At 37.6% G+C, this 26,607-nt stretch overlaps 1 protein-coding gene across 3 annotated transcripts in view; it reads right to left on the bottom strand.

Moving 5' to 3' along the window:
• DMD (dystrophin) overlaps nucleotides 1-26,607 on the bottom strand; it is a 1,230,427-nt gene that overhangs the window by 210,681 nt on the left and 993,139 nt on the right. For all 3 annotated transcript variants that reach the window (XM_009283051.2, XM_009283049.2, XM_009283050.2), the window contains 2 exons: nucleotides 5,451-5,623; nucleotides 1,596-1,752 (listed from right to left, as the gene is read on the bottom strand). In XM_009283051.2, the coding sequence (XP_009281326.1) occupies nucleotides 1,596-1,752; nucleotides 5,451-5,623 (330 nt within the window). The remainder of the gene's footprint in view (nucleotides 1-1,595; nucleotides 1,753-5,450; nucleotides 5,624-26,607) is intronic.

The following is a 26,607-nucleotide window of genomic DNA, read 5'->3' as shown; positions in this document are numbered from 1 at the left end:
CAGCCAGTTTTTTACCCAGCGCAGAGTACACCTGTCTAAGCCGTGAGCCGCCAGCTTCTCTAGGAGAATGCTGTGGGAGACGGTGTCAAAGGCCTTACTGAAGTCCAGGTAGACCACATCCACAGCCTTTCCCTCATCCACTAGGCGGGTCACCTGGTCATAGAAGGAGATCAGGTTGGTCAAGCAGGACCTGCCTCTCATGAATAGTATAGTGGACAAATGTCATAGCATAAATACTTATATGGTTCATTCCAATCATTACATACATTTACCTTTTAAACATGAGAGGACAATTTCTTTATATCAGTAAGGTTCCTTGCCCTTGATCTTATACTGTTCTCTGTAAAAAAATACAAACCCTGACACTGTATTCCCAACCTCCTACTGAATCAGAATCTGTCCTAGTGGGTTGAGGCCTGGTTTCTGTTATGGACATCTGTTATTAACTGGTGCTTCCCAGATTAAGGTTTTCATCTGAAACTAACACAAAAGAAACAGAAGTCTTATCATAAAGGCTAGACAAGATTTTACGGAATTCATAAGTGATAGAATAGGAATTGCTGAAGTCGGGTGTGCTATCCCAGCTACCTTTCACATGGTTCCCTATTCCTTCTCAGAACAACAGTTTCTCCCCATTTACTGCTTCATTCAGCAATTCTTCAGCTTTATTTTAGCAGGACACTAGTTTCCTAATGTATTTCCTTATGATACCGCTAAAAAAGCACCACTGAGGTACTAGAACTGTGAATTCACATTCAGACCTGAATAGACTGCAATGGCATAGCAAATTAAAAGCTGTTTACCTGAAAGCAGACATTAGGTTAGCATCAGACAGGTATGAACTTGATTCAACACAGGAAACATAGTTAAAGCATACCTTTACCACAAAAAACCTGTGTGAATCTTTGTATGAAGAATTATTCAGCAGTATTGTGTTATTTTGGGAGTTGTTCATTTGGTGGGTTTAAAAAAAAAACAACTTCCCATACAAGTGTTGGACTTAGGTTCCTTTTTGCTACAAAGCTTGGTCTAGAACAGTCCCTGTATGATGCTCTGCTATTGCCTTTCCATAAGAATTCCCTGATGAAACTAGTATGAGCCATAGACAGTTTCAGTGAGTTATCACAATAGTTTCATGATGCACACAGTTGTGCATTAGGGCTGATGTCAGCTACTCTTTTTACAAACGTTCCCAAAAATCAATAGCAAAATAGGGTTTCAAAAAGTACATGTGAAGTTTAGATGCCTGATCTAGAAAAACTTTCAGAACTACTTATTTAATCCTCAAATAATATTAGGTTAGTATTTGTTCTGGCCATGAAAACTAGCTGTCTGTGATAGGTCTGTGAAAATGATGTGTTGCTTTTCAAAAAAGCCAAGCAGCTGGTAATAAACACTCCCTTCTCCAAAAGGCTGATTTTCTAAGCTGTGTTTGAAAATTGTAGCTAGTACTCTCATGCAAGAAGCTCAGTTTTCATTGTCTTTAAAATTTATTTTAAAGGGTATCTTACTTTTTCCAACAAGGACTGTTTCATGCAGCACTAACCTGCAAAACAAAAAGCAAGGACTGAAAGATCATTTAAAAAAAATCATACCCTATGAATATCATTCTGTTTCTGCACAGTGGGAAGATCTCCACCAATGGGTGCTTGCTGTTTTAATTCATCCTCCTTCAATTGCAGCCATGCCAGAAGTTCCTGAAGAGAGAGATGTAAACGCTTCCACTGGTCTGTACTGGCTTCCAAATGGGATCTGAAAGCATGTGTTAAATATAAGATATATTCAGGCACAGTAAAAACAAAAAACAAATTGTACAAGCTTATTTACTGAGAAAGTTCCCAGTGTTTCATTAACTTAATGATTTTTAAATAACTTCAGTAGCTTTGAATTAGATTCTGGCAACACTGATTTAAATTTGGTTCCACAGCCCTGGCCTGAAACATCTGTTCTTTTCCCATCTCTTGGTTGTTTTTTTTTAGCTTTCTTCTTCAGCAGTGGGTAATAGCTGTGTTGAATTTTTGGTTTCACTAAATGTGCACAAATATTATGCAGGACTAGCATGAAAGTAACTTAGTCATCACTTAGGATTACTAGGAGATTAATTAACTAAAATGTAGAGAGTAGTTTTCAACTCAGAGAAGAGCAAGCATTTCTCTAAACCACTACACAAAAACATTTAAACTCACACAAGATTCATGTGGTTGCTCACCTTTAAGGTAAGAGAACCAGTGCCATCCTTTCCCAAAAAAGTCATGAGAAAATTGCTAAAGCCAATAGAATCTCCTTACACTACCCAAATGTCTGTGCCATTTGAACAGAGGTGTGAATTAAACTAATTGAATAACTGGAAAAATTAAAAGACAGAATACTACTTTGTGCAAACAAGGTCTCCACCATAAGGGCATCTTCTAAATATTTCCTCTGTGTATGTGTAAATGTGTTTTTTAAATACTGTGATCAAGTATTGAGCGACTAATTTCCAGCAACTGTTTTCTATGGAGAGAAAATATGTGACTGAAACATCACTGGACTGATCAAATCTTCAATTTTGTTTATACCATAGATAAAGCACACTAAAATTTTGTCTTTCTAGACTTAGGAGTATGCTATTTTTTAATTGCTGGTTGGGAAGAAATTCCTAATTCACTTCCAGGTAACATAAGAATTCCTCTTAGTAATGCAAACCAAAAGCAGTATTACATAACAGTAAAGTGATAAAATGTACTGGAAAATAAAGACAGATTTTCTTTTATTTCATATATTTTCTGTTTAACTTCCAGCTTCGTTTGTATAACATTTCTCTTCTTTTTCAGTGATTGCACATAAAATCACATATTTTCTGACAGTGAAAATTCTACTCCTATAATTCATATAGAATGGGCTATGAAGAAATGTGATAAATATGGACTCAGTGTTTTGCCAACCTTATTACTTAGTTTGGATATGGAAATGAGGAATTGCTGAAGGTAAGGACAGTTGGTTCCTGTCTTCTTTCTAGCCTCTTACACCAGGTAATTGGAGCGGCGAGGAAAGAGAAAGGAAAGGGACAGACTGATTAGCCATAGGCTGACAGAAAGCTCAGCTGCTCTGGTATGTGAGCTGATGGAAAATTTTCTCCTTTTTCAAACTTAAAGGCTATGTGGGAGGGACACACAGACCATGCTGCCTTTTGATCTGCTCTCATAGGGCAGCTGTGGGCTGGGGCAAAACTGCCTCACAGCAGGCGCTGCTGGGGGAGGCCAGCCCTGCAGGCAGTGAGGGCTGGGGAAGCCCCAGGATGCCTTTGAAAGCAGTGAGGGGGGAGAGAAGCGGGAATGTTGTATGGGGAGTTGCAGGAGACAACAGCCAGAGCAAGAACCACAGGGCTTTTGGAGGGGGGACAGTCAAGGAGCCAAGTTTCTGAGTCAGGTTAACGCCTGTCTCCCATGTTTATCTCAGCAAATGCAAGCTTCCACCTCCTCCAGACAAGGCAGTAACTGGAGGCAAACACTAAGGCCTTCACTTCTTCCTTGGTTCCCCAGGTCTGGCTTTACAGGGAAAAAGTGCAAAAAGAATGACCCAAAGCGGTTTTGTTACTGCTGCTGTGCTCTGACCTTCCCTAGTTTGGTGAACGGTTTCCCTGAACCCATCTTGTTCTGCCCTTCTTTCGGCTTTGGGAATATATATTTATGTATGTGCATGCTAGTGTACATTATATGCACACACTCATATATTTATAACTGTGTTCAAGCATGTGCAGGCAAAACAGATAATAGGAAAAAAGTTTTAAAAAACGAGTTCTTGATAAGAAAGAAAGAAAGTGTTTATTAGGTTAAACTGTACTGATGTATCAGAATGAAAGAAAGGTAATAATGTAAATGAGCTCGGCTTCTCTTGATATCTACCATATATTTCATCTAATGGATTTAGAAAAGAAAGCCCACCTAAGCCGAGCGACAGCATAGGTCTTCTGTTTCAGCAGTCTAAAACTTACACTAAATAAGGAGACTTGTGGGACTGCTGCCTGGGGAACATTTCATATTTCTGCTCTTATACCTCTCTTGCATAAGCATTGCTAGTTATGATGAAGTCCATTCCATAGTGTATGATGGAAAGAAATAGCTCCAAGCAGACAGACTGAGAATAGCCTGTTCATTCAGCCTGGTGGCCAGGAACATTTAAATTGAATGTCTCAGAAGTTGAGAATTGTTTCTTATCCTAATCAATAAGTTGTTGAACACCTTGAGCCTTTTATTGAAAGCACATATTTTAGAGAGGAGGTCTGTTGCTTTGAATGTTTAATGCAAGAAGTCACTGTGATATAACGAGGGTTACTATTTCTGACTTGATTAATGGCAGCAATACATTGAACTGCAAAAACTGAAAGACAGAAAGTTCCATATATTTGGTTACTGATATTTGGCCAACTGGCTGTTTTCATCATCTCAAACATCGCTGCATTTGGGCAAGTTCATGGGTAAAAGAAAAAAAATCTCAGAAAGACCTTGAAGGGTTATATTCCTCTTCTTTTGCTCCTCAGAAAAAAAAGGAGGCATTTGTCTCTCTTTTTCTTTAGCTACTAATATCTTTTCAACCTCACATCCTTCATTTATTTTTAATGATTGATGTTATGAAGATGGCTTTTGCCATTACACAGACTGACCTCCCTCAGAGCCTGAGCTGAAAAAAAGCTAATATTTCATACATTTATTTGAAAAACCTTTTGCTGCCTTCTGAACTATCACCAACAGGCAGCAAGCAAGCAAATGAAAAAATGCTCAAGACTGAACGCAACAGAGCTGGGCTGCCTATTGTAAAAGTTGTATTTCTGAAGAGAAGCTTCCTGAACAATCTCTTTTGAAAAGCAGTGTTCACCTCATTGAAGCCTGTACCTTACTTCATCATTTGTAACATTACCCTTTATTATAGTTTTCCTTGCAAGGAGAAGTTTTTCCTCTCATGACACTACCTATGGATTTCCTTTTACCCCTGGATTTTGTTTGGTAGTTACGTCCACTCTCCAGACAACAGCTAAAATCTTAAGTAATGTGTCTTCTCATTTGCAAGGCTATTCTTAGTTTTGCACTGGAAATAGCAGTCTTAGAAATAAAGCTTATCATAAATATAGGTTGTTTAATAATTTTCTTTCATGACTCATTGATAAGTCATACCCAGCTCTAGGAAAAGCCTACATTTAAAGGGGGTACAGTTACTGTTTAAACATGCTAATCTCTCCTTCTGTAATTATAAAACTTCATCATATGCCTCAAATCCTAATCCCCTACTATCATTTTCACACCAAAAAACCTAATCATTCTTACAAAGCTAAGCCAACATTCAAAATAGCACAGATCATTTAAAAATGGACAGAAATAGTGCTATCAGAAACAAAATTAAACCCTTTTACTGGCAAAACGCAGCAGTCCACCATACACACCAACTGTAGGCTTTCGCTTACGTTCGGATCCTACCTAATGTTCAGAGATTTCTTCCTAAGATCACTCCATCTGAGGTTCATGTTATCCAGACGTCTCTGCAATAGGGCTGCATCCTCAGAGCCTTCCAGGGATCTCAGGATTTTCTGCCCGTTTTCATCCAGGTTGTGGAAGATGTCAGTATGAGCATCGATTTCCGCCTGTAGTTCCTACAGAAGCAATAGAAAACAATACGTGTGATTTCTTACAAAATCATAGAAAATATCACTTCTCAAAAGAGTAGAAAAATCCTGAGTGTAACACAGAGTTAGCACAGATCTTGATTACTCCTTTTACGGCAATCTCATGTGCTGTATACACAGCCGTATTTCCCTTTCACGTGAAGGCCATTTGCATTGAATAATGACTTTTTTTCCATACAGAGCATACTGAACAAAATTCAGAAAGTCAGAGGTCTAGCCTTTGACAGGCAACAAAGCAAGGGCAAGATATATTTACTACGCTGATGAGGAAAGAGAAACCCCACAAAACCCTCAGGTAAATCTGACCTTCACATGATACGTCTTCCTGTGCAACATTTTCAGTTTGAGCTGGGGACTGCAACACCGGTCCTGCTGCATGGCAATTCCAAGAAATCTACGAGTCTACAGCAGCCGAGCTTTAAAATGCCAAGTTCACTTACATTCTGTTGACAGAACGCATTTTGGAGCACAGGCCTCAGCAGTCAATAGCAATAAACAGCCACTTTGTGCTATATCAAAACACTGGTCAGGGCCATGGCTGTAGGAGGGCCTGAGAATAGCAAGGACCTAGAATATGCAACTGGCAGCTCATGCTGAACAGCCAACTTTTCTTATCACTTTGTAACTGCAGGCCAGCTCTACATTTTGAATTAATTTTTCCCCCTCATTTTTAGCACGGCTGTTTCTGCCAAAAGAACATTCTTTAGAGAGCTGCCTGGTACCAGCATTCCTGCCTGCCCACACACTCAATGCAGCCTTTGTACGCTGGCTGTCCTTCTCCAAGACATTTGCATGCTGCAGCTCCACAAGGTCACAGATTCGTTTGCAGTGAACAGTGTTGAATCAAGCTCTTTAAACAGAATAAAAATAAATAAAAAAATAATAATTTAAACGTACATACATGAGCACACACGTACTCTATATGTAGCCACATATGCACAAAAGTACTTTTACTTTCAAACAAAGAAGCACACAAAGAAACAAAGAAAATGACCTAGTGAATAAAGCTCTGCCTTTTCTCCGGGGATGCTTGGGCACTAAGATTTCTGGTGGTGGTTTCTTGCTGCCTGAAATGGGAGTGCTGAGGATGAAGTGTGAAATGGGAAATGATTTATGGCATTTGAGAGCAAGACCCAGCACTAACTGACCATCACAGATAGCCCCCAATGGAAATTTGTTGTAATTTTCTTTAGAAGAATGACTTTGAAGTAGGGGAGCACACAACTTGTCTACTTGGTGTGTTCCTAATTGAATTGGTTTTATTTGATATTTTAAGTGCAATGTTAGCTGCACTGAATCACGAGTAGATTGTCCTTGTCCACCTACTGCTGTTCCAAATGTCATTTGCCATCCTTTACTGGATACCTATTTCTTGCACAGTAACAACTAGCACTGTTTTTGGAGCAATTTCAGGGAGGGCTAGGAATGTCTTTGGCACAGTATAGGAGTTCTTATCCAACTATTTTACTTTATCTATGGTCATCCTAGCAGTACAGTAGTTAGGAATGAGTTTGGAATACATCAGATGTAATTCTGCAGAAAGCAACTGTATTATAAATATTGTATTTATTTATTGATGTTAAATAGACAATTTAGATTTTTAAAAATGCCATTATTAAGGTACATAACCATGTATAATACTCCAGGTATTAATGCCCTTACTTGAAAATTTGAACTTCAAGTCTGAGTGTTGCTAACTTCCGCTTCCAGCTGCGATATTTTGTTTGCTTGACTGAAGAATACTCTATTACCAAATTTCTTTCTCTTCATGTATGCATTTGGAGGTTTTATTTAAGCGAGGTTAAGTATCACTAACCTCATGTAAACAGCCAAAACAGTATGTAAGAAAGGATAAAGCTCACAGTAAAAAAGTTCACTTTTAATGTCTGTATATTGCTAAGGTCCTTCCACATTTAAAACCCGATGAATCTATTGCTGAATGAAAGAATTATATGCACTACCAGTTGCACAAAATGCTTAGTTTTTAGGGTGGTGATGGAAACGGCTGCCTTTTCCTCAGTGAAAACATGTGCCATGAAACATGTACGTCGAATAACTATTCACAGTAGGAAGCTGTCAAATCTATGCTCCCTTGCTGTTTTACCACACATACACTCATAGCATTTTATAACACAAAAATTAAAAAAAAATGCACTTCCACATTTTTCTTGTTTTTAGAAAAAGTGTCTCGTAGTCTACACATTCCATGCTTTTCTCCTGACACATACATATTTCTGAAAATAATATCAAGCCATATCCTTGTTATTTCAGAATACTATATAGTATCACAATAAATCTGGACAGTCAGTTAAATGCGCAACAAACATGAAAAGTGAAGCACTCATCAAAAGCTTAGTATTCAAAACGTGGTTTTCCTATTCCAAATTACTTGTGTAAACTGCACATCTTCTAATGCTCCTATAAGTAGTTTATTCCAACTATGCAGGAAGCCTACACTGACAAAGGTATTTACTCCATTTTGGTTGGTGCATTTCAGATCCTTTCTTTGTGACTCCTTCACATCCCAAGAGAAGCAGAGCACATACAAGAAAAAGATCTGTACACTTTTTATTTGTTTTCTGAAATAAGTAATTTCCATGTTTCAAAAATACAAGTGAAAGAACAATATGAACTAGATTCTTTTTCTTGACAAGAATAAAGCAGGAAGATCTATTTCATCTCACAAACTGCTAAGATACTTGCAAAAGTATGTTACCATTACACATCATACCAAAAAGCATAGACTATAGACTAAATATAAACTATTTACTGCATTTTCATCTTTTCCAATGTATTCAAACACATGGAGGAACTGCAGAGGATGAAAAATCAATCCTGGTATAATTCTACTGCATTACAATTGGACTTAAGTTGACTCCGTATGCTGCAACTTTGCTGTAGTGGTTATTACTGAGGGTGTGTGGAAATAGATTCCCTTAAAAAGAGCAGGTAGCAAAATGAAAAACAGATAATGAAAGAATACATTTGCTACAGTAACTCATTAATGAGTATTGGTTATTAGCCTAAGTTAATTTTCAAGTCCACATCTTTTTGATCACAAGTTACTGCTTAGAGTGAGCTGAACTGCTTAGAAAGAGCTGCAACCCCATCAAGTCCAGGTTTGCCTAAGAGTTTCAGAGTGAAATCCCCCTTTATTAAGATGAACTATATAGTTAGATGATAAAAGCCACCATAATATTTGTTCATAGAAACCTTGTTGAATAGCTATTATAGGTTTCTACACATTTAAAAATGTGTATTTACACTATTATACTATATAGAATAAGTCTAGAACTAAGTCACAGAACCAAGAGTGATAAAGAGATGAAATAAACTTGTCTTGAGGGGAGCAATCTTCTTGGGCAAAACAGGGTGAGGAAATTTGTTCTGGCTGTTTCGCTTTTGTCCTGAGCCCTTGAAACCTCTATGCATGATTTCAGGGGAGAAGTGCACTAAGGCTGTAAGACAGCACACCCAATACTGCCATAAAGCTAGGGGATGGATATATTTCTCACTTGCCCAACTCAGTTCTCCCCCTTGGAACTACTGCTAGCATTGTCCATAGGAGCAGACATGCTCGCTGCCCTAATCCTCTTGGTAGGTAAAAGAAATTCACCTGTGGCTCCACATGTTTTACTTTACACAGAGCCCTGTAAAACACAGCAGAGCCATTGCTGTGGAACCTAGTGTATTGAAAGACCTGCCAGCCTCCACATAGCAGAGAAAGTCCTATAAGAATTCAATACAGTTTGAGATACTTTATCAGAAATAATTAATCAGTGTCAATATCCTTCACATCCCACATGCAATATATAGGCATCACATATAAAGGACAGGACACATGGCAAAATCTGCCATTATTGTGGCAATACATCAGAGAGGGATTGGTAGGCTGGAAGTAAAATTAAGTCCTAGAAAGAAGGAATTAGTTACACTAGTTGGACTATACATGAGTCAGACTAAGACACGGAAATTAATGCAGCACAGCTGACAAAACTTTTATCTTTTATACAACATAGAAACAAAATTAATTATATAATAATTTAAAGAAATTAAAGCACTTATATCCTCCTCTACAAACTCAGTTCCATCCTTGGAATTGTGCTTTTCATTTCCAATGAAGCATTTTACATTTTCTAGATACTGTACAAAGTTACTAATGAAATAAATGGCATTAATTGAGGTATGAGGGCTCAAAAAATTAAAGACAGCACCATCTGATTAAAGGAAATCAACACAGAGGAAAGAAATGATCTTCACTGACAGTAACTAAAAAAATAGTCAGCCTGATGATTACATGCAATACATCAGAGAGGGATTGGTAGGCTGGAAGTAAAATTAAGTCCTAGAAAGAAGGAATTAGTTACACTAGTTGGACTATACATGAGTCAGACTAAGACACGGAAATTAATGCAGCACAGCTGACAAAACTTTTATCTTTTATACAACATAGAAACAAAATTAATTATATAATAATTTAAAGAAATTAAAGCACTTATATCCTCCTCTACAAACTCAGTTCCATCCTTGGAATTGTGCTTTTCATTTCCAATGAAGCATTTTACATTTTCTAGATACTGTACAAAGTTACTAATGAAATAAATGGCATTAATTGAGGTATGAGGGCTCACAAAATTAAAGACAGCACCATCTGATTAAAGGAAATCAACACAGAGGAAATAAATGATCTTCACTGACAGTAACTAAAAAAATACAGTCAGCCTGCATGATTACATACATGTACTCAAAGCATCAGCAAGTAATACCTGTGTGGCTATACATAGCTCAGAAGTACTATACTTTACAATACTATTTCTGTAATACTAATACTGAAATAGCTAGAAAAGCTATCATAAAATTAGTCAAAACAAAACAAAGATCCTACACCTCTATAATCTCTCTCCATCTGTGTAGTTAGCTGAACTAATCGTCCCCTTCATATTTATATTAACAGAGCATATTGTATTACCCCTAAATAATTTCTGGAAAAATAACAGCTAAACATTTTAAATAGCTTAAATTAGTAGCATATTTACTTAAACCTCTTATACGGTATGAATATGAACATACATGAAGAGACAATATGAATAATGTAATCCTCCTTTTTTCCATCATCCTTTTTTCTCTTTTCCTACCTTTTTTCTTCCTTCCCCTTTAGCTTTTCTCTTCCTTTCTTTCCTTCCTCGCTTCCTTTTCTTCCCCTTCTCTTTTCCTTCCCTTTCTCTCTTTTCTTTCCTTTCCCTCTTTTCCTTCCTTTCCTTCTTTTCCCTCCTCTTCTTCCTTTCTTTCCTTCCTCGCTTCCTTTTCTTCCCCTTCTCTTTTCCTTCCCTTTCTCTCTTTTCTTTCCTTTCCCTCTTTTCCTTCCTTTCATTCTTTTTTCCCTCCTCTTTCTTTCTTTTCCGTTCTTTCTTTTCCATTCTTCTTTCCTCCTTTCCTTTCCCTTCCTGTCTTTTCCTCTTTTTTCCTCTTTCCTCTTTCTCTTTTCCTTTGCTTTCCTCTTTTCTTTTTCTTCTTCTTTCTTCCTTTTCCTTTCCTGCCTCTTTCTTCTCCTTTTCTCCCTTCCTTTACCCTCTTTCCCTTTTCTCTTCCTTCCTTTCCATCCTCGCTTTAAAATACAACCTTCTGTGAGTAAAAAACTTATTTTTATGTTCTGTTGTGGTGATCTTAAAACTCCTCAATAATGTGGGTTTCCTTCTGCTTTTATTTTGCATTCTCATTGGTTAAACATCATTTCAGGTGCCTGGAGAAGGCAGAACTGACAAGCTTGTTTCAAAACAGTATTTTTTTGTTCCTAAAATACTACTGAGCAAAGCATATCTATAAAGAATAGGTCTCTGCTCTATGGACTTGAAGGGGATAGAGTAGCTCTTAGGGCTTGGCATAGTCTGTGAATTTTTACCAACAGGGGAGTTCAGCTGGTATAACCAAAAAAGGTTCCCCTTTCAAAGTTTTTTTTGTAACCTCCTTATGGCTTCTACAGATATAGGAACTGGAGTCACTATCTGTATTTTGCAATCCTGTCTAGCACATCTTGGGGACTGGATTTCAAATTAAATATCCCACTTGCTTTTATTTAATTACATCTAAACTCCTACAAATCTCTGATTCTGCCTAAAGCATTAAACTCTGTGTGAGAGTTCAGAGAGTTTGAGACTTTTTTTTTTGTGCCCCTGCAGACTCCAGCAGCCTTTGGATGCACAAAGACCCATGCACGTGGCACCTCTTTCAGGATCACGGCTTATTCTTCTGTCTGCTAGATAGAGGAATGGTTTTGTGGGTGGTATAGTTCTGGAGATGTTAAATTAATGGCTTCAGCACAGCAAGTCCAATGCATTTTTGGCACATGAGGGGTAGATTCAGTACAAGATGCTCTTGATCTAATTCTTTTGTTTCTGGCAATAGAAGGCCAGTTTGCACTACTCTTTATGACAGTCTGTCCTTGCGAGCTAGTCATTGTCTTCAAAGTGTTTGAACATAAAGAAATGTATTTTTTTAAAAAAACAAAATAAATCACTTGTTCTAGATTGAAAATACCATGATTTAGATTAATGCTGGAACAAAATGCTGAAGTATTTTTTCTGCTTTGCAAGACACTACTGGTTCAACTGGAGTTCCCTCTTTTAAATGTCATAGTTCTTTTAAGAACTGGTTGTTGGTTTTTGGTTTTTTTTGGTTTTTTTCCTCTTTTTTTTTTTTTTTTCCAGATCAAATACAACTAATTGAGATAAAATTCTGGAACCTATTTTGTTTCCAAACAATCTAACAGTGAGACTCTAACAGTGATGAGTATAACATTTTGTTACCATATAGACCACCTTCGCTAACACAACCAAGCTCTGTCGCAATGAACAAAGTGGGAAAGAAGCTCTTGGTCCCTCCATCAAGCTTTTAAATAATTTGTTCTCCCAGTCCATAAGCAGAACTTTTATTGGGTCTTAGAATGAGAGCATTTACTGAACAATTTGCATAATGATAAAAAATTCTCAAATGAGATTTAAAATGTAATTAAAGGGCAGACTTACTGACTTAAAAGCATTGTTGTGAAATAGCTATACATCATCATGCCATGAAGCCTCCTATTCAGCTAGCTTATGGCATGACCCCAATTCCAGTCTGGTATGATTACATCTCTGAGTTTCATGCTAATGACTTGATTAAAAAGAAAGATAAAAAGGTCTTTTCTATTAGGAAGATAAGCTTATGAATATCATTAAGGCATTTCTAGGTTCCCAACACATTTTTCAAGATAACAAAGGATAAGAGTTAGTTCTCTAAAAGAGAATCAAATGTTGATGAGTGGAAGTTAAAAGTATAACTTTGCTCTGCAGAAAACAATCTCTGTAAGTTTCTGTTATGGTTTCAAATTCTACAAGTCCCAGAATTAAGAAGGGACCAAAATTCACATTTGAAAGCTTCCTTCATCTAAAAGAAGATATAAAAGCTTTATTTAGCAAATTGGGCCTTCAGAAAGGCAAATTGTCTTCAGAAAAGATTATAAACAGGCAAAACAACCTTCAATTTAGGCTATTTTCAGATTGCAAGAGATTACACGGTACATCTAAGGATGTAGCCATCTCTTGCTGACAGACAGTAACTGTGAAAACATGGTGTGGGCTTCTTCATTTCATTAACAGTGAGCTGCCTTAGCTATGGAGTAGTAATTCTTAAGAGCACCAACCCAATCATTTGAACATATGTTCGAGTCTTTATTGTGCAGATCCTCATTCACAGGACTGGCTTTTGAGACCTAGCACAAGGCCTTATATTTCTCCCTTGTTCATAGGGAAATAAAGCAATTTTTATGAGACCTCTAGCAATTAATTTGTATTCAATTATAATTAAGTATAAATTATTACATAATTCCATGTGTCTTGGGGTAGTTTATGGATTTCTTGGTGTGTTTCTTGAAGACTGAGAAAAACCCTGAGTGACTACTTTCATTTACATGTTGTCCTGGTTTCGGCAGGGATAGAGTTAATTTCCTTCCCAGAGCTGGTACAAGTGCTGTGTTCTGGATTTAGGATGAGAACAAAGTTGATAACGCACCGATGATTTAGTTGTTGCTAAGTAGTGCTTACACTAGCCAAAGACTTTTTAGTTTCCCATGCTCTGCCGACTGAGAAGGCTGGAGGTGCACAAGAAGCTGGGAGGGGGCACAGCCAAACTGTCCCAAGGGACATTCCATACCATGTGACGTCATGCTCAGTACATAAACTGGGGAAAGCTGGCCGGGGGGGCCGCTGCTCGGGGACTGGCTGGGCATCGGTCGGCAGGTGGTGAGCAATTGCACTGTGCATCACTTGCTTTGTGTATTATTAGGGCCGGGGGGGAGTGAGCGAGTGGCTGTGTGGTGCTCAGTTGCCGACTGAGGTTAAACCGTGACACATGTAATGAAAATACAAATAAATAGATAAAATAAAGAAACCAATCTTTAAACATACAAAGCTTTCTACATTTATAGAGATAGTTTCACTCAGGATTTGTTCCAGTCAAATCCTTACCGTTAGATTAGAGAAGTAGAAACTATTCTGTTAATAGTAATTTTAATGGAAATAATTGTTGTTTTTACTGTTTGCCTGTTTGTCTTGTCATTATTTCGAGGATGGAAACCCTAATTAGAAAGAAATATCATGTTAGTTTGAGGTTACGCTAAGGCCGAAAAATTTCTAGTAGTCACAGCAATGAAGAACTTTTACTGTATAGTATAACTATATGATATTTATTTTACTACCATAGCCTGTACTACCTTTCAGGTAAGCAAATGCAACAAAACAAACAAAGCATATGTATTAAAGTGGGAGTTGCGACTATTCTGTACGTCAGAAAATCAGCTACCTCTACTGAGATGTCTAAGAATGGGCTTAGATATCTGCCTTTGAAAACTCTGTATTTGAGGGTTGGGTGAGTAGGAGGGAAATAACATAAAGGTGCATGTAGTCATACACACAATTTTCTGAAAGTAAAACCATTAGGCCCATTACAAACTAGCATAGTTTTCTAGATTTTAGAAGGCAGTCTGCTCCCAACAAATATGCAGGTCCTGACCCCCGTACTTCAATGAATGTCTAATCCCATCACACCTGCACATTCTGTCAGCACATTCACCCTGTCAACCTTTCGTCAATCTTTCTGCAGCAAAATAATTATGCTGCTACTTTCAGCATGTCTAATTTTGCCCTATCCCCATTTGCCAGAGGTGAAACCGTAGCAGCACAAAGGCAACATCATCCTCTGCAGGAACATTTACTTCCACTCAGTTACTCAGGCAAGGTCTGAAAGTCCTGCTGGACAATTTGGAGAGCATCTACCTCTATTAGTTCCCCTGACATCACAGTGCTTCAAATTAATACTGATTTTCTCTTACAACAAGCAGCCAGAAGGGGTTAACTGCACAACTGTCTCAAGGCCTGGAGAAAAAAAAAAATCTTATGAAAGAAGAAAGGACAAAGTTTTTTTCTCTATCACCAACCCATAGTGAAATATACCAGAGATTTGTTAATTATAAATGTTATAAATTATAAATTTGTTAATTACCATTCCTAGAAGAAAAATTATTTGTACATACAGGACTGTATATTTGTTTCACAGAAAAGGAACTAAGTTTTCAATGCACCAACATGTAACAATAGGACATCTCATATTTTACCACCTATGGAATTCATGTATACTTTCACCCTTCCTCAAATACACAAACATATGCAATCCTCTTCCAAACCCTTCTAAAATAAAAATTAAGAGCATTTTATAATTAAAAGAAACTATTTTGGGTCTATACATTCTCCTAATTCCTTCTGTCACCAATCATTTTTGCAATCTTTTTTTCGTTTTAAAATAAATTCTGACATTTCACATTTTTGTTGGTAACATCTTTGATGCTTGGGGAAAAATAATTGGTACATCAGTTTCATAACATGATGTTCAATTAATTAAAACAACATAAAATCTTATTAAAACTCTAAAGAGAACAACGCAGAACATAAAGCAGAACCTAGAGGCCTCATACATTACACATTATTAAAACTGGTTCAAGCAGAACAATAACTGTAATGGTTTTAGGGCTCCTTTTAGAAGTTATCATTGTTCCAAAGATGAGATTTTAATTAGGAATTTATACTATTTCAGGTGTTACTCTCTACTAAAGTGGAAGATCTGCTGCAGTTAACCTGCCCTTGATTAAGAACAGTTAAGTGGGACCCAGTGGGCCTTAAGCCAGAGGGAATGAGGAAAAAGCTCCAGTGCTTCTGCACATACTTGTGTCAAATCCTTCCTACCTGAGGTGTCCTGAGGCAAGCCCAGGGAGGACAGAAACTTGGGCAGCATAAAGGGCAAAAGTACACTTAATCTTGATTTTCAGTGGGAATACAGGCCATGCTAGTGTGGCCTCAGGATCTTTTGACGTTCTAGGTTTTAAGCAAGAGATGTCAGAAAAGTTACCACAGAGAAAACCACCCTGAGTCAGTCAACTATTAGCAAAGTTACTTCAACCCTTTGATGTCATCTTTTCCTGTGACCACAAAACAGAATGCACCAAGTGTTGGTCAGTTTACCCATTAACAATGAACACTAGCTGAGTTTAGACTGCTGTGAGTCAAGTTAGTTTTATCCTCCTGATGATGTTATAACCACAACCCTGCTTAGTATGAGGGGTACCACACGTTGAGCTACCTGGTGAGAAGCCAACAGGCCAAAGCTACCATCTGTGGGATTATGACACCTCCCTGTGTGAATGGACACCCCTCCAAATGCAACAACGGGCAGAGCCACAGAGGCTCAGGTAGCCCTGAACAGCTGTTGCCGAAAGGGCTGATATGGTGATGAAAGCTGTCAGGCTCAGGACCAGGGTGGTTGCAGAAAGGAGCTGCCGCCAACTGCAGCCCACTGCAAGGTCTTCAGGGGAACATGGTGCTACAGCCTCCCTCAGTGGACTTTTCCTTCTGACCCTCTGACCCAGAAACCTCAGCTGCCTGCTCACACCAACACCAATCACAACAGCAGGACTTCCAGTTTTAAACCAGTACTGTGCTTCTGTGAATACCCAAAACCCAACAGCCAAATTAAAATGCATAGCATTACTTCCGGTCTGTTAACTTGTTATTGGTAACCTGCACACAGAGATGTTTAACCATTCAGTGTGCTATTGTATTGGAGAACCACATTTGCGAGGAATTTGATGTAAGAGGAAACGTCTCATCCTTACCAATTTTCAGCCCAAAGAATTTCCATCACTTTCGGTTCTTCCAGAACAACCTGAATAACAGCGGCAGTGACATCCAGAAGTATTTTCTGCTATGAGTTACTTCAGATAATGTAATAATGCATGTTGACTGCCCCAAAATAAGCAAATAACTGGCAAAAGTTCAGAATCCGAAAAAAGAAGACATTTTTAACAAAATCCTTCAGAATAGCAACTATCATATTCATTGGTATCTCTGTGGCAAAGTCTAATCATGTTTTGTTGCATCTAAAAATCAAAAGCAAAGTTAAACAGGATGCTTGTATCAAGGGGTCTCTGAATAAGATTTACATCCTGAAAATAATTATTTGGTATTTTCTTGGATTTCCTAGCAAGATGCATACACTCGCACAGTAAATACAGTTTCAGGTTATAATGATAAATACCAGTGAAAAATAATGAGATCACCAGCAAATTCTGACATGTAGATAAACTTGGGTTTTAATCATAAGTTTTTTATTTATTTATTTATTTTAAGAGAAATACTGCTTTGGGGAGAAAATAAACTTCTGTTCATATTTTTCAGATTGTCATTAAAAAAATCAGTTAATTTGAATCACTGACTTTCTCAAATTCACCAATTGAAAAAAAATACACTTGTTCCCTCTATCTTCCCTTCAGTTTTGGTAAAAGAGAAATAATTCCATTATCATACATCGAGACAGCCACCTGGAACCATTATTTTTGCCTTTTTGAGGCTTGTTTATATTTTGTTGGAAGAAAAATGAAAGCCTATCTGAATTCTGCCTGAAATAAAGACTCCTAACATTAACAAAAGAAAGACCACAGCCAGAGAGACAAATGTAGATACCATTACAGAAATAAAGGTAAAAGTAGCTGATACACTGATCTATTCCGTTTTCTGTCTCAAAAAAAAAAAAAAAAACCCAAACCAAAACCCAAAGCCAAAAAGCAAAGAAAAGTGAAATACACATTTTTAAAATTAAAATGTACTTAGTACTAAAGGAGGAACTGAGGTGGGTCTGATGAGCATCCAGTAATAGAAGTCATGTAGCAAATATATATGAAATTAAAAAAAACCCCACCTTCCTTCTCACTCTTTCTCTTTAAACTTAAAAAAGAACTCAGGGTTTAGATATGTTCTCAGAAGACAGAGTACACTCTTGTCATTAATTCAATATATTAAGCAGATCTTAAATACTGTAAGAAAGTCATATGCTCCTACTTAAGTTCCTGTAGAGATCAAGTATGCCATCTTCTCCTACTATCACTCCAAAGTATGCCATCCAGGCCCAAGTTTATACCCTGGAATTGCTTTTATAGCGCTTCAGTCAAGATTACTTATCAAACACTTTATAAACATAGGACACTGCAAGTACTTGACTTCAATACTAATCGCATCAAAGTTGCTCTTATATGCAGAAGTTCTTTTGATATGTTGCTCTCATTAGTCTTGACAATACACTAAATGTGACACAAACATGGGGCTGATAGAACTGGTTTCAGAAACCAGTTCATAAAATATCCCAATATACTATGTATTTATAAAATTTATGAATACACTCAGAAACAGGACTCAAATACCTCAGAAAACTAAAGACTTTGCTCAAACATACAGTCCAGCCACAGTAGTAATACCACCCAAAGTTGAAAAAGTCAGGTGCTGAGGAACACTGCACGGTACCACAGGCAGTCTTGGAAGAGACACTGTCAAAAGCAACATATTAGATTGCAACAAAAAGGAACTGGCTATCAGTTTATTACTTAAAATAAATGCTAACTACTACTTAAGAGGGCAAGTAATACTTTCAATGAAACAAAAATTAAAATGTAAAAAGCAATTATTATGGCAACCTGGCTTGCAATACCTATTTTACTTTTTTAACTTGTTTTACTCCCACAGCAGCTCCCATATACAGCAACTGTATATACCAAAGGTTTCTGAACGGCATTCATATAACATACCCAGAGATATTGACAGTAGCTGCTTTTGTGGGTAGGAGAAGCAGTATAAGCTGAGTTAAAACAGAACTGCTGCCATCTGAAACTGGTCCTTCCAGATTCTCTTCAGATTCAATCCAAACGAGCCAACACACATTAAAAAAAAACCCACAACACCCCCCCGCATTCAATTTAATTCTGAAAAAAAATTCACTTTGTTTGTACACACCTATTAGTTCTCACATCTATCTGTATCAAGCTCAGAGAAAGAAGGACCATCATTTTTACTGAAAGATTACTTTGGATTTAATAGAAATGTTCTCACCCTTTCTACACCTAGTTTTCTTTGCATTCCCTGGGGATTAACACCCACCATTCCTACTCTGTAAAAAGCAACTTCATAGCTTCCTTCATGTGTTTCTACTCTTTTCCACAAAATATCTCCTTCAATATTTACCATGAACCTTACTGGGCTGCTATCCGCAAAAGGCTGATTTAATGGAATTGTTACAATCATAAGCCCTTTCCTTATGAAGATTCTCCAATTGTATTCTGGTTTATCATCCTCTCTCTACAGAATTAGACTGAGGCATTTTATCTTGCTGTTAATGTTTTGGCAACATACTTTGAAATTTTTCGTAGTAATAAAGCCAGAAGATGAATAGCATCTCTCTCATATTTATGAAGTTGTTGGGGTTTTTGGGTTGGGTTCCCCCCCCCCCCCAAAGATGGAAACATAAAAAGAAAGAATTGTAGATTGTATTGCACAGCATGAAAACCAGGCACATACGTTTTTTCACATGGACACCATTCAGATATTCTGAACATTATCAGCCACTTATAAAGTGCTCAGAAGAGCTCTGTAACCTGTGATTTTATTTATTTATTTTCAAGTCTTACAGTCTTGATGATTCATTCAAACTCCTGGCTTGGATAAAATCCTCCTTGGATGTTCTGACTAAAAGCTACTTTTTAAAAAGTTAGATACTCTGGAATTTTCTCCGTTTCAAAAGTAGAATTAATCTACTCTCCAAATGAAAAAAATGCAGTAAAGTAATAAAGAAATGGGATCTTCAGCACAGAGTAAAGTGGAATTCTAAAGTATTTAAGCTGGTTACCATGATCAAATATCAAAGGATGAGTAGTTTTAACAATTTGTGACAGCACTGTGTGATAGGTATCTCTGTTTAAAAGTAAAAATATTCATGAAGTGATTATGGAAAACAGATGATAAAAATTGAATGTTGCTGTTATGTTGGGATTATCAGAGCCCTAAAAGGACAGTGATATGCTTACCAAACCCATAAGAAAAAACCTCATCCATTAAGAATCTCACTACATAATGTTTGGACTTATAATGAAAAATGCACCTTTCTACTCTGTTGCAACAAAAAGTAATTTAATACACATCATATACATGTTGGGTACAATAAAGATTAGAAGAATGTGAGAGCGCACAGATTCTTGATTCAACCTTTCAATTAAAAAACCACAAAGAGAAAATCTACAATACCATACGAGTCCAGAAATGCCTCTGTCCAGTCACACCTGCTACAAAACACAATATTAGCTGATATTTAGGATCACAGGCTCACTTGGGAAGGAAGGGACCTCCAGAGACCATCTGATCCAATCTCCTGCTCAAAGCATGTCCAGTGAAAGCGAGATGTTCAGGGCCTTGCCCAGTTGAGCGTTTAACATCTCCAAGAATGAAGATTCCACAACAGACCCCTTTTCCAGTGTTTGACCACTCTCACAGCAAAAAAAGAAATAATTCCTTATATCATCAGAAATTCCTATGTTCCAGCTTGCCCCTGTTGCCATCCTGTGACTGTCCACCTCTAAGAAGAGTCTGGCTTTGCCATCTCTTTAGTCTCCCCTCAGGCAGTTGCAGAGATGAGTAAGGTCTCCCCTGAGTCATCTCCCCCTCAGGCCGAGCAAGTCCAGCTCTAACAGTTTCTCCTCACGAGTATCAAGTGCTCCAGCCCCCAACCACCTTGGTGGCCCTGTACTGGACTCCCTCTAGTATGTCCATGTCTGTCTTGTACTGGGGAGCCCAGAACTGGACACAGCACTCCAGCTGCAGAATCTCAGAAGTTGAATAGAGAAGAAGAATCACTTCTCTGGACCTGCTGGCTACATTCCTGCTAACAGGGCCCAGGATGCAGCTGGCCTTCCCCCCCCCCCGTGAGGGCACACTGCTGGCTCATCTTCAGCTTATTGTTGATGAGGACCTTCATATAATTTTCTGCAAACTGTCTTCTATCCAGTTGGCCCCAACCTGTACTGCTGCGCGGGTTAATGTTCTCTACCTTGATCTTCTTCTATAGTGGGTAATGTTTCACTCTCACAGACTCTGTTAGTAGGCCTGGGAACGTTAAAGATTCCAAAAGGCAGATCTTGCCAGTGAAAACTGAGATAAGAAAGGCATTGAGTACCTCAGATATTTGCATGCCCTTGGTCATCAGGTCTCCCACCCCACTAAGCAGTGGGCCTGCATTTTCCTTAACCTTCCTTTTGTTGCCAGCGTGCTTACAGAAGCGTCTCTCGTTGCCTTTCACATCCCTCTGTGAAGACCCTGCTGATCTCCTGTTTGTCTTCCCTAGATGGTACGCAGTCTGTTCACCTCCTGCTGCAAACTCCTACAACCACAGCACACCTCCCACAGGTAAGGACATTGCTGTCTCCAGCCCCAGGAGACACACCAGCCACCCCAAAATGGCTAGAGACTTGGTTGGTGGCACTTCCCTCAGGACTTCTTTCTGAGTCAAAGCCTCTGATGTGCAGACAGTTGCTTCAGCTGGTGTTGCTGTCCTGCCTTTTTGCACATCAACACCATCACTGTGCAGTCCTCAGCAGAGTTTCTGGTCTCTCTGCACCCTTGCTGCAACAACTGGCGTGTAAAAATGCTCATGACTTCCATGGTACAAAGACATTTTTGACAACACATGTTGAAATCATCGTATTACTGAATATTTGTGTTTTCTACAACATCCACAGCAATTAATGTTTTTATGAAGTTAAGTGCAATTTATCATGTTCTGATTTGTAGAAAACACTGTAAATTTTAACACTCACTGAGTCCAAAAACTTGTATATAAAAAAGTGAATGAGGGGTTACTTATAAGAAATGAAGAAGAAGGTGAGGAGATAAAGATAACAGCATGAATCTGGGTTACTGTGTAATGTGAGAGTGCTCATGGAGGGAGAGCTTCCACATTTTCACCAGGGAGTACAGTTTGCTCACAGAAACAAAACCGGAAGTTACACATTCCCTCTGGAAATAGTATCTCTTTTTTTGTATAATACTCTTTGAAGTATCACTATTGCTTTCATCAGAGAATTAAAAAGATCTATGTATGGCTTTTAATCCCAGAAGACTAAGCGCAAAAGAAAAGTAAGAGGCACATGATACGTTTTATATCTTTGAAAAAAGGCCCTATTTTATTAGAAGGCATGCAAAAAAAGATCCCATAATGATTATATGCTAACATCTGCATATGAAGTCCTGATAATAAGAATTCCAGGCTAGAGGTGAGGGAAGAGGCAGAGAGAGAGGCTAGGTAAAAAAATTACTTATATCCCAGAAGTAGTTCTTGAAGTTTTAGGACATTGTCTTAACCCAGTGGAATGAGCCTAAGAACTCCCAGAGATTTAAAAGATGAAATTAGGCAAACTATGACTGAAACAGGGAAGTGTAATATCCCTCAAGGCACTCATAGCAATAGTCACTGTTACGGTATTCAGTGTAATGCCATAGCCCCCTATTGTCTTTTATATACATACATTTGACATCTAATCAATTTTGGGTAAAAATAATTCTCATGACACAGATCTATTCATAACTTGTCAGAGTAATGTCACTATTCAATAAGTACGCACGGAGAAAGGGATAATAGTGCACCCGCATCGTGCACTCATTCAGTGCTAGGTCTCATCAAGATTAAAACTTCTTTTCACATACACTGCTTTTATCTCAAATGCCTACTGAGCTAAACTGAAATTCTCCTGACTAACACTAGTGTAAGAAAACTTCAGCTGTATACTGAAAAGCTTACTTTCTTCTCTTAAATGTGAGAAACCTTGATGACTGACCAACTCAATAAAAGAGAACGAGCTAGTTAATAGATACAAAATCTCTAAAACTTTCTGGAAAAGGCAGCTTTCTTATTTGTCTCACCTCCTTTACCAAAGTACTTTTTTTTAAATTTAAAAAAAAAAGTTGATCTAAAATTTAAATCTGAGAATTTGTCTCTATTCTTCAAACAGCTTCTATACATTTGACTTGCTAATAGAGAAAATTCAGAAGTCTCTTTCCACACCAGAGAGTTTTCTGAAATAAGTACCCTTGCACATACAGAGCTTCATAATCTAACTGTACCAGTAAATGAAATACTGATGCTCAGTTTTCCAGTGGAGCTTTGTGTTCCCTTTGCAATCTTGCTGAAAGCTTAAAAAACAAACAATGCCATTCAAAGTTCTGATGCGTGTTACTCAGCAATTGCATCTGTTTGCCGAGGGCACACGCAAGTGAGGACAGACATGAACTGCTGCTTAAACAATGTCTCAAGAGGATACAGCCTTATAAGAAACAAAATAAAGTAGTCTGTAGGAGAAAATTTTAGAAGCTGATGAAAAAGGAAGTAATGGCAAACCTTTTACATTTCATAGAATCATAGAATGGTTTGGGTTGGAAGGGACCTTAAAGACCTTCTAGTTCCACCCCCCCGCCATGGGCAGGGACACCTTCCAACGGACCAGGTTGCTCAAATTTCCTCTTTTTACATTCATTTACTTGCCAAAGGACACGCTTGGCATGCAGAATTTATCCTAGATTAAAGGAAATGAAAAAAGGAAAAAAAAAACCCAACAAATGACTTTACAATTTACATATTTGCATATTTGATTAAAAAAAATCAAAAGAGCAGCTGAGAGAGGGAAAATCTCTTCCATAAGCAAAGGTATGATGAACAGGAAATAGAATATCACCATCATCCTTCAAATATACCTATACACATGCCACAGCAGCCATCTGCCAAAATGATCTTGCTGTCACAGTTAATTCCAAGAATCAAACACACACAGTCTATTCAGCACAACACAAAGCTGTACACAGATGGGATGTGAGCTCTGAATCCCAGCCTGCACTGATTTACCAACAACATCAGCCAATCCCTAAGACCCAAAGACAGCACCACCCCAAATACAGGGATGGAAAAGTAACCGCTGCCCTGGATATAATTTTTATCTTTATTTTATCTTTATTTCATCTTTATTTAAAGAGTATAGATCGTCTAAATACCATTTTTTCAGGGATTTAAAATTAACGTCAACATTTTTATGTGACTGCATTCTCTATAAGTCACGTGGAAATATATACAGTAATCAGAATACTGCAGTTACAGTATTAGAACCATTTCTGGCAACTAGTGGTAAGAACACAGAAATTTTGCTTCATGAAAAAGCTAGACTTTTAGAATTCACGTTGAACTGGAATAAACTCAAGGTGTTTTTTTCCTACTTTCTCCCTAAAAAGCAGAAAAAGTATCCTGACAGCTAGCAAGCCAATGACTCAGTCTTATGCTATGTAGAAAACCTAGGTTCATGCAGCTTTCTCTTACAAAAAAAAAAATTAAAATTACTACTACTTTTTTTACAAGCTGACATTTAAATGAAGTTGTCTGAAGTTATTACTGATTGCTATGACATAGTAAAAAAAAAAAAGAGAGAGGAAGATTACTAGAATGCTATGCAATATTTAGTTCTTTTTAACTGAGTCATTTTGGGGATTTCAGATCTGGAAACTATTTTTCTCCAAGTTTCACTTCAAGTTACACTTGAAGATCCCACCCAGAATGAGATAGGAACATTTTATGAACGACTGACTTGGAGAGGCAACATGGTTCAGATTTCCTTTCATAATAATCTGGGACAAAAAACCTCTGTTACCTAGTCAAAGGTTATGGTTAATCAAAGTATGCTTCAGAACTGTTCAATTTTTACGACTTTTCATCTTGTACAAACCCAACAAAGAGCAAGAGACAGATTGATTTGCTTCACAATTAAGAATTCTTTCACCTGTGTCTGAAAAAAGTGTTAAATGACTGATTATATGCAAGTTGTCACTGAAGTTACATCTCCCCGTAACAGAGATCTGAACTTGAAATATTTTATGATTGAAACCAGCAATGGCCAATCGTGTTGGGCTCACAGCATCCACTAGTTATTAATACAATTTTCTGGAATGTATAAAAACAGACAGTGAACATCATTGAAGATGTTACATCAGACAAGTAACGTTTCCATTTCACCAGTATGCCTTCAGGCAACTGCTCGTGAAGAGACGTTTGGCCATCTCTGTCTCATTAAAAAAGGAAAATTCTTTTCAGAAAGATGCAAGCACAGATAGGAGCGGTTCTTTTCTGATAAGTTGCTGTGAAGATGTCCTTAAGTTTATTGACTCAGTGATTTTCCAATGATTTTGTAAGGAAATATAACTAAGACAGAAAATAATTTCTACTTTAACCAATTTTCAAGCCTAGGTTCTCAAATAGGCAGAGTTCATTCATTCTTGGTACCAGTGTCTTGTGCTCTTTTCCACTAAGCTTATTTTAAGTAACTCTGTATTCTGAAGTTAGTATTCTGAAAAGGAAAAAGTTCTTATTGTTTTCTAGCTATCCCTGTCAATTTCCTGATTACTTTTCCCACACTCTCTTACTTTTTCAACACTTTCTCTTGCACCTTTCTTTGCTTTTGCATCCACTGATTTTTTTTTCCTTTTACAAAACAGTTAAAACACTGCTACTTCAGCAGGCTGCTGCTAATGAATAGTGCGGTATAGGGTGGAAAGATTATTAGACACATTTCTCAAGGTTGCATAAAAATTAAGAGTTTATTTGCTTTTGGTAAGGTATAAACTAGAGATCAGGAAGAAATTGCTCCCATTCTACTGTATTGTGGAAAAAAGTACATTGCAAGTACTAGTGAAGAGAAACTTCTTGAGATGACTTTGCTCAGAGTCATGGTCAGAACACTTTGAAGATGCCACCTTTACTTAAGCACCTCAAGCTTCATCATTAAACTAGGAAAAAATTAAATTTAAATAAATAGATGGAGGGAATATTAGAGTGGACTCAGAAAAAAAAAGGCACTTGTAACACAGAAAAGTGGGATATGAAGACAAGCAACAGAGAAGACTAAAGAAACAGCAATCGTCTTAAATTTCTGTTCCCTGCAACATGACAGGCTGCTGTCCATTCCCTCTCTAGTGACTTTGACTCACTCCTTGCTATATACACTGCATTGGCTACTTTTGCTGTTTAAAATTTAGGTTTTGTGGGGTTTTGTTTTAAAGCAATATAAAAAAATAAATTTTCTGTGCCAAAATGCTATTATCTTTTAATATTAGTTACTAGTTTTTTATCTTTCTGCCTAGGCTATGTACTTCTGAGACCCTCTGGCTAGGCTGTAAACACCCTAGCATGAGGGTTTGCCTTTATATCATTTTGACCAAGCTACTATTAATCCTATTTAACAGATGCTCAAGACATTAAAGGAGAGATTTATTTCACCAGATTTTAGACATTTGCAGCCAAGTTAATCATCAATGTTCCAGGCTGGAGAGAAAGAGGCCCTTCTAGGACATCGTATATCTAATCTACTTGAGATGCACCCTATAACTGGCTACTTCTCTTTCATATATAAAGGCAAGCTACACGGCTTTGTTCTAGTGATGACAACTGGATTTTAGGCATCTGAAATTTGGTAACCTTTCCAACAGACTTCATGCAAAATACTCAGAAAAAATACGTGGCAG

This window comes from Aptenodytes forsteri, unplaced genomic scaffold (genome assembly GCF_000699145.1).
Source record: "Aptenodytes forsteri isolate BGI_AS27 unplaced genomic scaffold, ASM69914v1 Scaffold2, whole genome shotgun sequence".
Taxonomy (NCBI): domain Eukaryota; kingdom Metazoa; phylum Chordata; class Aves; order Sphenisciformes; family Spheniscidae; genus Aptenodytes; species Aptenodytes forsteri.
Note: the sequence above shows the minus strand (reverse complement) of the source record. Positions and strands in the feature narration are given on the sequence as shown.